At 38.4% G+C, this 11,800-nt stretch overlaps 1 protein-coding gene across 1 annotated transcript; it reads left to right on the forward strand.

Annotated features, from left to right (window-relative positions):
* The first annotated feature begins 372 nt into the window (after window positions 1-372).
* Window positions 373-8,045, forward strand: vps33a (VPS33A core subunit of CORVET and HOPS complexes). Its single transcript, XM_034212407.1, has 13 exons — window positions 373-638; window positions 943-1,008; window positions 1,131-1,258; window positions 1,360-1,546; window positions 1,869-1,985; window positions 2,524-2,698; window positions 3,319-3,512; window positions 4,176-4,302; window positions 5,382-5,449; window positions 5,595-5,732; window positions 6,041-6,178; window positions 6,275-6,443; window positions 7,164-8,045. Exons 1-13 carry the CDS (start codon window positions 537-539, stop codon window positions 7,355-7,357), a joined length of 1,803 nt encoding a protein of 600 aa, XP_034068298.1. The 5' UTR covers window positions 373-536; the 3' UTR covers window positions 7,358-8,045.
* Window positions 8,046-11,800: the final 3,755 nt, after the last annotated feature.

An 11,800-nucleotide genomic window follows, 5' to 3' on the forward strand; every position in this document is an offset into this window, starting at 1 on the left:
CTTCAGCCACACCTAAACCATCAGGAAAAGACGGTTGGTGAAGCAAGAGGTTACTCCTTTAGTACTTCCGTATTCGCTTCTCACATATAGAATACTTACATTGCTTCTATACTACTACTTGATACTGCTTTACTCATAAATCCAGTACAGGTTGACTATGCAGAAAAAGATGGCAAATCTATCGATAGTCGTATGCATGAAAGATGCTAATATTCTCAAAAATTGGCTTTACTTAAGTTGTTTAACGAACATTCAATACGCATGTGCAACACGAAGTTGCTTCTGCAAGTCAAAGGTGGAATGCTAGCCCTTTAGCTAGTTAAAGTTGTCCTTTACGATCATTTGAGACCCTTTTACATCTAGAAATACTGCTCGATAGGAGGTATACACATGCTGGGTGGCTTTTGGGCTTTCTCGAATGGTGTAAATCAGCGGCGCTTGTGTGAACTATCTTGACATTGTATCTTCTTTGGTTACGTGATCGAGTTTCACCGCTGTGATGATCACATGATTTGTTGTGTATATGATAAAGAAACATGGCTGCCCACCTATCGTACGGTAGAGTCAATTTAAACATCTTGAGAGAAGCTGCACGAAAAGAGCTTCGAGAGTTTTTGGACAAATGTGCGGGAAGTAAGGTAAGGAAATCACACTTATAAATGTCAAATGGCCGAAAAAGTGACAGTTGTGCATATCCACGAAGCTGACAGTTAAGCTAGCCTCTTGGGGCTGTCAATGCTCGGCACATAATTCAAAAATACTTGCAGTTTCTATAAAACTGAAGTCATGTTTTGATTGTGAATAGACTGACAAACAATGCATCTATTTATTATTGTAACCAGTAGCTTCATATGAGACAATGACCGCAAACATTTCCGCATAGAGATGTTTTTTCAGATCTTGCTACTTGTATACATTACTTTATGTGCTCTTGCTCTTCAGGCCATAGTTTGGGATGAATATCTGACGGGACCTTTTGGACTGATAGCTCAATACTCTCTACTGAAGGTAAGTGATCTCTGTGCACTGCATTTGTTATTGTTAAGTAGCCCACACACAAGTCACAGGTCATGAATCTGAAGTTTTCAGATAGTAAACACATGTTATATGCTTATTACTGGGTTTTCCAGGAACATGAAGTTGAAAAGATGTTCACCCTCAAGAGTGGCAGACTCCCCGCTGCTGACGTCAAGAATATCATCTTCTTTGTTCGTCCCAGACTGGAGCTCATGGACATCATCGCTGAGAATATCATCAGGTCAGTTTCTGTCTCAAAAACCCCACATTTCAAACCATGATAAAGACAGTCTTATATGTCCACACTTTTTAACACTTTTTTCCTGGATTTTGTACTTTCAGTGAGGACAAGATGCATTCCCCACGAGACTTCCATATTTTGTTTGTTCCTCGGCGGAGCATGCTGTGTGAACAGCGGCTGAAGGAGCAGGGCGTGTTGGCCTCCTTCATCAACATCGAAGAGTACATCCTGGACCTGATCCCCTATGATGGAGACCTGCTCTCCATGGAGTATGAGAGTGCTTTCAGGGTGTGTTGAATTTGTTCATCCCAAAAGGAATATATATATATAAATATGCTTTACACATTAAGTATTTATTTGATTTATGTAGTAAAGATTTAAAATCAACGAGCACTTAGCGCATGTTTTCAACACAATAACATTATTATACTTCATCCATGGGAAAACATGGCAATTGTAATCTGCAAAACCAAAAAAAACAAATGTATTCTTTTGAATTTTAACATTCATAAGCCATTTTACCTGTGGACAAAAAAGTATTATTTTGCATCCTAGCTGTGATTTATTTCTAACTGTCATGGTGTGTTTTTACTCCCTCTTTTTTTGACAGGAGTGCTACTTAGAAAATGACCAAACCAGCCTCTACCACACCGCCAAAGGCCTCATGACCTTACAGGCCCTGTATGGCACCATTCCACAGATATACGGGAAAGGAGAATGTGCAAGGGTGAGTGCGGTGTTAGGAAGAATATTTTTGATCATATTTGATTGTTTATCTTTGCCGGGACACACAATATTTAATCAAATATATTCCCCTTCAATAAATCCTGGCCTCATTTTCAGCATTCAATTTTCTTTACACCAGCTTGGCCAGACAACCACAACAATAGAACAATTCAAAATGATAAAATAGCACAATATACTTTCTTCTCTCCTCATCTTGTATTTTTTATTTTCCTTTTTCTTTTTGGTTGTTGTAAAAAAAAAAATTGAGATCCACTGTAAAAAAAATTATTATAAAAAATGCTATAAAAAATATATACAGTAGGAAATCAAAACCTTACTTTTATTGTAAAAGCCAAAATTAAACACCATATGAAAAACTACGAAATAAGACCAAAACAATAACACTCACCAAAATAACATTAAATAATAATAACCAAAATGATGATTAATATTATTCGGACACTGCTAACTGCACAGGCTTGTTAGCATCCTGGTGAGTGAATTGAGTTTGACAGAAGAAATGTTGTGCTTGTTTTCAGCATGTTGCCAACATGATGCTGAGGATGAAGAGGGAGTTTGCCGGCAGTCAGAATCAGATCCTGCCCGTGTTCGACACTCTGCTCCTCCTGGACCGCAACGTGGACCTGCTCACTCCTCTGGCCACGCAGCTCACATACGAGGGACTCATCGACGAGGTCTATGGAATCACTAACGGTAAGAAAACACCTTTATTGACTCTTTCATCATTATGTGTGGAGAAAACTGCTTTAAATGTTAGTGCACCAGAATCCTCTACAACACCTCCTTAAAATCAATTCACTTTGAACTTTTAGAAATTAGAAATGTGATCTTAAACCTACCGATATCCACATGTCTTTACTGTAAAACTGTTAACTGTATGCTGCTTTCTGTATTATTTTCTTACACTAAAACATTTTGTGTATCTATATAATTGTCTACCATAATTGCAATATTCTAGGGCTTTTTATGTAACTGTATTTAATTTTTTACAATTTAATTATTCTAACTCATCTATCAAATGTAATTTTCTCATTCTGAATATTTTAATTAATATCAAAAGATTGCCTCTTCTCTGTTAGTAAATTTTTCTGTTTGGTTTTTCCTTTTCTTTGTCTTTGTAAATTACTATGTTTCGTTGTTGTTGTTGTTGTTGTTGTTGTTGTTGTTGTTGTGCCCGCAATATAAATAAAGTTGGGTTAATAAACAGTCTGAAGTAAATGCACTCTTACAGTTACGTCACACTGTGTGTTTCTTGGATGTCTGTTTCTTTTTCTATTTTAATCACCAGCCTTTTTTCTCCCTCTGACTCACAGGTTACGTCAAGTTGCCTCCTGAGAAGTTTGCTCAGAAGAAGCAAGGAGAGGCGAGTAAAGATTTACCCACAGAGCCCAAGAAGCTACAGCTAAACTCAGCAGAGGAGCTGTACGCAGAAATACGTGACAAAAACTTCAACGCGGTCGGAGCAGCGCTCAGCAAGAAGGCCAAAATAATTTCAGCAGCCTTTGAGGTTGGTTTTGCCTCATCTTTGTTTCAATATGATGATAGTGTAATTTTGTGTAATGCAAAAATGTTTAAAGAAATGTAGTTGCACACTCATTTGCATGCTAATTAAATTAAATTAAAATCCTTGTTGCATTTCACCCTCTAAAGTCATAACGGAAATCCATGAGGTTAGGGAAGTGATGACGATCACTAAGAGATAAGGTGAAGTGCTAATTGTTCCAGCAGAAGGCTTAACAAGGCCAAATTGAAATACTATTCTCTAATCGGCTCAGGTATATCGATTGTAACACAAACTACATTAGTGGAGAGAGTTGATAAGCAAAATAGCGTGACATCAGAGGTTATAATCCAGGAAAGCAATGTAGACAAAATAATCTTACAATTAGAAATGTTTTCACAAATGTAATTTATTCCGTTTGTGTAATCATTGTTAATCCTGAAGGAAATGTCCACAAAATGGGTTATTGTGTGCCGTGTGGGAGCTGTATTTCATAGGAACAAACTGAAGATGGGTCAAACTGTCTAAAAATACCCCTCTAAACTTGTTACATCATTTTTCATTTAAACATTTTTGGTGTAGCGGTGTCTTTTTGTGGTTTCCATCATTTAAATGCTGTTTCTAAACATGTTAAAAGTTCATCAAGTAACTTTTTTTTTTGTCTTTCAGGAGCGTCATAATGCTAAAACAGTGGGAGAAATCAAGCAGTTTGTGTCTCAGCTGCCTCACATGCAGGCAGCTCGAAGCTCGCTGGCTAACCACACTTCTATAGCCGAGCTGATCAAGGACATCACCAGTGCGTAAACAAGTCCTTTCTTCCCCCTTTATCTGCCTTACATTTTATTCTGGGTGCATTTTGTAATGGCACTATATTTTCATAAAGACAAATTACAGCCGTTAGTTTGGGAAAACCAACACACATTTTCATTATACATAATCAAATGTTTTGGTTTTGAATATAATTAATAAACCTTTTTTTTTTTATCTTTCTACTGGTTTTAATACTTGGTATATAATCCCATATTTCTGTACTCTTACAGCATCACATGTTTAAAGGTCCCATGTCATGCTTTTCCAGTTATTACTCGCCCCCTTACGTGTTATGAAGGTTTTTATGCATGTGAACGGTCTGCAGAGTCAAAAACCCTCAAAGTACACCCTGTAGCGAGTAAAACTCCAACACAGAAAATACCTGTCTAATCTATGCTGCCCCAGAACACCTCGTTGGAGATTTGTCTTTTTCTTCCTGGGTACAGTGACTTGACCTAACGGACCTAACCCAAATGGACCCATTGGTCGGTGGAGTTCCTCTCTCACACACACACACTCACACACACACACACACACACACACACACTCTCTCTCAGCGGCAAAACTGTGACGCGCTGGGGGGGGGGGGGTGCTAGTGGAGCCTCGCAGATGGGGGTGCTGCAGCACCCCCCCCCCCCCCCTTCCCGCATCCATTCGCGACGTCTCGCAGCTCCCACGCAGCAAGCAGGAAATGCACCCAGCTCACACTGTCCGCTCCTCGCAGCAGCGAGCCGCGCAACGTCCCGCCAACACGGCACCCAGACCCCACGCAGCATTCTCATCTGTTTGTCCTTACTGGTGTCATTTTCTGTTTGCTAACAAACGCCATTGTAACGCATGGTCACTGATGTTCCGCTGTAACGGTGGTGGACTCATCAGAGCACAGTGGGCTCACAGGGAGGGGGGGGGCAGGAGCTCCAACAAGCCATGTAGGACAGAGAGTACCAATAATAAATCTATTCTAGTAGACCTCGACAATGGAATTATGATCAGTAGAAATGGCCATGTCATGGGACCTTTAAGCTTATAATGTGATAAAAAGCTAATTAATGTCTCTTCTTCCAGCATCTGAGGCCTTCTTCGACAATCTGACAGTTGAGCAGGAGTTTATGACTGGAGTAGAAACGGACAAGGTATTTTTAATCTTACTTCATATTGTTATTTAAGTCTCACATCAGTATTTAGTGATTTGATTTTTTTTATTAGAAATGTTTGCATGATGTTATACCTAATCTATTGGTGCCCTATAGTTCTGATGAATATTATTTGTATGTCCAGGTGAACACGTATATAGAAGACAGCATTGCCCAAAAGGATCCACTGATCAAGATTCTGCGCCTGGTTTCCATGCAGTCGGTCTGCAACAACGGCCTCAAGCAGAAAGTGTTCGACTACTACAGGAGGGAGATCCTGCAGGTAGAGTCACAGACAGAAAGATTAGATTTTGGTCTTTTTTGTGCCCATAGTCCTTCATCAACAAAGAAAATACTCGTCTAGTGAACTCAAGAAGAAAATCTAATATTACAATTTATTACTATCAAATATTATTATTTGTCTGAATAAATCCTTATTAATGTTAACTTATTAAATGATATTAAAAGCAGTTTATTGTAGTGCAGCCTTTGAAACGAGGAAAAGACTATCTAGTGTCAAAATGCAATATCGATAGTATATCAATTATATTTTTTGTTTTAAATAATGTCTTTATTTTGTTTTCCATAAAGACCTATGGTTATGAACACATACTGACACTGAACAACCTAGAGAAGGCGGGTCTTTTGAAGCTTCAGTCGAACTCAAGGAACAACTACCCCACTATAAGAAAAACCCTCAAACTGTGGATGGAGGATGCCAATGAACAGGTACAAGACTTATTACATGAAGAAACAACAATACATGATTTAACCCATCAGTCTTTAAGGATGATCTTAACCTCTGACCTTTTTTTTCTTTCTCAGAACCCCAACGACATCTCCTACGTGTACAGTGGCTACGCTCCACTAAGCATCCGACTGACCCAGGTGTTAGCCAGGCCCGGGTGGCGCAGCATCGAAGAGGTGCTGAAGATGCTTCCAGGCCCGCACTTTGAGGAGAGACAGCAGCTGCCCGCCGGGCTGCACAAGAAACGTAAGGACCGAACAAACTGTTTGCTCGCTAAACAGAGTAAACGTCCTCCTGCCTGCTGCATGTAGATAAGACACAGGCTTTGTTTCTGTGGAGTCAAACGCTGAACGGCAGGAGATTGATGGCACAAAGCTGACAATGCCACAGAGCCACTGTCCGTGTCTGTTGAAGAGAAGGCTTGATAAAAAACATGCTGTGCTTCATTTGTCAGTGACCACCGCCAGTGCTTTCCTTCAGTTTTCCTCCATGTTTTCACATTGGCAATAAGAGGTGTTACACTGATGGGAATAATGAATTTAATTATAAACTGAATTTGAAATGTGCTAATTAGAAATGCAAGTCTGGGCATTTAGCCGTTGACTTGTTTCTACAGGCCTGCGCTACATTGGATTTTAAAAGGTGATAATGGAGGACTAAAATCTAAGGGAAGGATGACGTATTTATTATTTAATTCATGTCAATGACAATGTCCAAATATGGTGCTTTGGAAGAAAGGGTTTTTAGTTGTTTGTTTAAAGTGAGCGATGGCAAAATAATTCTAAATTAATCTTATTGTAAAACTGAAGAAAACCATATCATACAATATACTCTGGCAAATGTCATGAAGGTATGAAAAAAACTGCCAAGGACTAAAACACACAGAAATTTCTTTTGTGACGCTTAAATTCTCGTTAGCTGTTATATTTTCTTAGTGAGTGACATGCATCTTGTTTACTTCCGCAGGTCAGCAGGGGGAGAATCGAACCACGTTGGTGTTCTTCCTCGGAGGAGTGTCGTATGCAGAAATAGCCGCTCTTCGTTTCCTGTCTCAAATGGAAGACAGCGGGATGGAGTATATTATAGCCACCACGAAACTCCTAAACGGTACAACATGGATCAAATCCCTCATGGACCGTCCCGAGGCCCAGACCTCCTGAGTCACCTGCGTGCACACCTGGCCACATCAAACACCCATCCATCAGAAAACCTCAGCTACTGTTTTTTATGTCTATATCCGTCTACTGCAGGTGTTTCATTGATGTGTATCCAACATTAGGCTCTTTAAAGGTGCCCTGTGGAGTTGTATTTTCTTCACTTGGTGTAACAGACCAAAATGTGTTTATCCTTGCAGCCTGACAAACATGATAAACGCATTTCCTTTTTTTCAGGATATTTGCAAAGCTGATTTATTAAAGTGTGTTATTTGCATGCTTTCATGAGTGCCTTTACTGGTGCTTTTTTGTCCAGTACTGCCAGCAATTGAAAACCATTGGAATCGTGTGAAAACATTTACTGCCTCATGCATGTGAGGATAAAAATAAATTGTTGACCAACCTGTAAAATAATTGCTCCACCAGGTGTATAAACTGTACAGGGTATCTTTAAAATGTTTGCAGTCCCAGGTAATATAATATAAAAGTGGTTCAATGCTACTCTCATTAATCCCTCTGTCCTCTGGCTTCTTGTCCTGCTTTACTATGAAGTTACTGTAAATATGTACGTATGATACAAATAGTTGGGATGTTTGAGATGATGTCATGTATAAGATGATAAAGATGCACTTCTTTAATTTTTGGAAGGCTTTTGTAAGGCATACAAATAAAGTCTTAACTACCTGAAATCAAATTTGGATTACTTTGTCATGTTTTGCTTATTGTTTTACTTGATCATTTCCAGAAAGGCAAGCTGATCAGGGATATAAAAGGCAGAGATGGGAGTGTATCCGTCAGCGGCGGTCCGGCTCTCTGAAGGAGCAATTAGCTCACCAACAGGCCTCCGATCAGCCGATAATGGCCATGTGCTGTCTGGAGAGCTCAGCCCACAGCCGCACATGATTTGACAGCGCATGGACACTGATTGAATTAGGAGGCCATTTGCTCCGTGTTCCGGTAGAGGGTTACTGTGCTACAGGAGGGTGTTTGATCTCTGTTTCAGTCAATACCCTCTCCGTGCCTTATACACTGTGAGCATAGGGAGACCTGCTGACAGCTCTCAGATATTTTGGTGACCTGTTCTTAGGTACATTTATGTTCATTTCCTACATGTTGATTAGCTGGAAATCTTGTGCCTTGAATCAATGGGTCAGAAGATACTTATGTTAATTGCAAGCTTGAGGGTTAAATATCTGACACTGAAATCCCTTTGTTTGAGGAGCAGGTGCACTGAAGACTTAAACTCCCATTAGATCAATCCCAGGGGATTCAGATCTGTGATCAGTCATTGCTTTTGGCCCCTCCTCTGCCATAGGGGCTTGAAACGCCCAAAGCACAACACACCAACTTGGACTTCAGGACTGGAAGCAGAGGAGCTACTTAATTATCTTCTCCAGCCCCGCTCCAACGGCACCGAGGTATGATTGGTTTAAGTTTTCATTTTTACTATATAAATTATATCTTGATCTTGCTTGTGAGTTGTTCCTTCATTGAGTTTTTAGTTTAATTTAGTTTAAGTATGTTAAACACATTTAGGACATTGTAGTGTATTTACAAGATTAACTCTATATTAATACCAGTAGGATTGTTTTGAGTAGGATATTTTTTCTGACTCCCTCATGGCTCACATCAGCTTTTACTTGAAAGAAAAAATGTATGTATTTGTTTTACACAGCAAGCTGCGTTTTCTATCTTTTTTAATATTTATTCTATACAATTATACATTGAGGGAGAACTGTCATTTTAATCTGAGCCAAGGTTCATACAATTAATGGAGAAATAACTAAAATTGAAGAACAAAAGTATACATGGATATGTCAATTAAAACAAAAATGAAGGAAAAACAGCAATTAAAGTAACGATCAAGGTCATAAGTTATCTAAACGAAAAATATTCTTTGGTCTTAAAGTCGTGTTGCTGCATGTCTGTCTAACATCAATGCTGGAGAACAATCTGTAGTCTTTTTGACAAAGAAAGTGGATCAATATTGAACCAATTTAGTGCAATTCACGGATAAATTATTAATAGTGTTCTTTTGACAATAAAGCCTCTTCAGCTTCTAAAAGGCTAGAAATAAATCGATTTGCACTTCTGATATAAATAAACCTGCATACTTAAATAATACATAAAGCACTAAAAAGAATGTACTTACATCGAGAGGTACTCAAATATTTTACATAAGTTAAAGTAGTAATACCACAGTGTAGATATACTCTACACTGTACAAGTGACTCAAAGTACTATTTATAGTATAGCTCTATTTATAATTATATACTATTAATAAGTATAGGCAAATAAAATATATATAAAGTACCATAAAGTATTTCCTCTGCACAAAGGCCCATTTCAGAAAAATATGTATTATGAGGTTCATTTTTAATAATTTGTCTCTGTAGTAAAGTATAAAGTCATATAAAATGGAAATACCTCAAGTTAAGTACTTCAAAATGGTTCTGTATGTCACTTGTTACTGCTTGAGTAAGTATAGGATTAAGGAACATACAAGTCATTTATTTTATCTTATGTTCTTTGTCTTATTTTATTATATTACCCTGAGTGTTAGTGCAGTGAACGACCACCTTGTTCACATTACAGTTGTTTTCTACTTTTGTATTCTATTGTGAAATTCAAATTAAAAAGGTGTGTGTTTGCAGGATGGGTGGAGGTGAGAACATGGGACAGCTGGCTCAACCTTGTCGCAGGCAGAAGATGCAGCAGGACCATCTGGATGTGGACCCGTTGTTTATCCGCTTCCTCCGGACGTTCAAGGAAGTCCTCAAATTTGTTCTCTTCAGCTACACGGTGCTGTTTGGTGCTCTGCTCCTTGCCAGATGGACCACTTATTTTATGTTGGGGAAATGAAAAGAGAGTGACTGTTGACGAATGAGCCTGTTCACAGACTTAGAGCTCATTAATGAAGTTGATCAGGCAGACCTGCTCTGGATTTGTGGTCTATGCAGTTCCTATCAATTATTAATGTCTCCCACACTCAACAATAACAACTGGATTGATCATGTTTGCTTCTCCTTTTGATTAACACTCTGCATTAGTGCTCACAGCTACAGTGTTAGGTTTTTTAAAAATAATCCAAACAGGGTTTTACAGGCACTTAGATTGAATGATACCCATGTTAACCATGCCAACTTGCATCAAATGTGTTTGTTCACAATGCTTAAATGTGCAAATTAGAAATTGTTATATCTGCTGTGTTGCAAAATGACCACAGTGAAGCTATAAAACAGTATTGTATGGTTATGTAGCACACAAAAAACAGTATTGTGTATTCTTGTAGATAAAATCTTGAAAGCTGTCTTTTTCCTTGTGGAAGCACATGTACAATATGTCAAAACGTTTTATGTTAGTAAGACATAAAAGCAGTGGGACGTCAGCTGTTATTGTGACAAAAAAAGCTGTTCCTTGGTGCTGAATCACCAGAAAGGCGAGCTGCCCCGAGGCCCTATGCTCCCAGAGCTTCGGAAGATTGTATTGCACACTATTCTTTAATAAATTGGTAAATAATTGAAATATTAAATACTCGACCAAATTACAATATCAACTTGAATGTTTGGCCTGCTTTATTACCTATCTTGACATCCTGTTCTGTAAGTTGAATTGAAATGTGATGGCCTTTATCATGTTTAATTTATATCACACATAATAAGTTCCTAAGGGTTAAAATACCAACCATGCTGAAATGTCACAGTTTGTAATCTTTCCCCCTTGTTTCGTCACCTTTCTGCTGACACTGTCTTATAAAAGGCAAAAGAAAGTGCCAAAAATAATAATACATCTTAAATATAAATATAAAAATGGAATTGGGAGAGGGATGAGTCAATAGTCCTTCTTCAAACACATGGAAGACTGTTTTACATGTCACAGTGGGAGAAGCACAGGTGTAATACATTTAATATTGGCTGATTTACATTTAGCTTCTTCAGATTTTTGATATTGTGTGCACTGCTTCATTGTCACACTGTCATAGCTTGTTGGGACATTTAAATTGAACATTTAGTGACCGCTGAGATTCACTAACTATGACAACACAAAATGTCTGGTTGTGACAAAGCCTACTTTAGGGTCCCCCCTAAAATAGGTGCCCTGGGTTCCCAGTGCAGGTAAATGTGACTAATCTGTAGTTTGCATGGTAGTTAATTTGTCATTAAAATAGATTGGAATTCTTCAAAACAGCTATCTGTCCAGCAGACGAAAGACAATATGGCAGATCCTTTGGAAGCTCAGTGGAAGTTGCAGGTGGTAAATACTTTTAGCCTATGGTGCCAACACAGATTTTAATGTTTTAATTATGTGTCAGGAGTAGCGTCCCAAACATGTAATACATAATTTACACAACTACTATACATATTTAGATGAATAATTGAATTATCTTTAGATACATCTCTTGCATGTAGGCCTTTTCTTTTCTAAATTAAACTAAAGTTTGCTTCGTTT

This window comes from Gymnodraco acuticeps, unplaced genomic scaffold, assembly GCF_902827175.1.
Source record: "Gymnodraco acuticeps unplaced genomic scaffold, fGymAcu1.1, whole genome shotgun sequence".
Lineage (NCBI taxonomy): Eukaryota > Metazoa > Chordata > Actinopteri > Perciformes > Bathydraconidae > Gymnodraco > Gymnodraco acuticeps.

Excerpts from the sequence above, each read along its gene's own strand:
- vps33a (XM_034212407.1), top strand. The coding sequence starts at position 537 with ATGGCTGCCCACCTATCGTACGGTAGAGTCAATTTAAACATCTTGAGA. Across the intron at positions 639-942 it reads ACAAATGTGCGGGAAGTAAG|GCCATAGTTTGGGATGAATA; the intron begins GTAAGGAAATCA and ends CTTGCTCTTCAG. Across the intron at positions 6,444-7,163 it reads CGCCGGGCTGCACAAGAAAC|GTCAGCAGGGGGAGAATCGA; the intron begins GTAAGGACCGAA and ends TTACTTCCGCAG.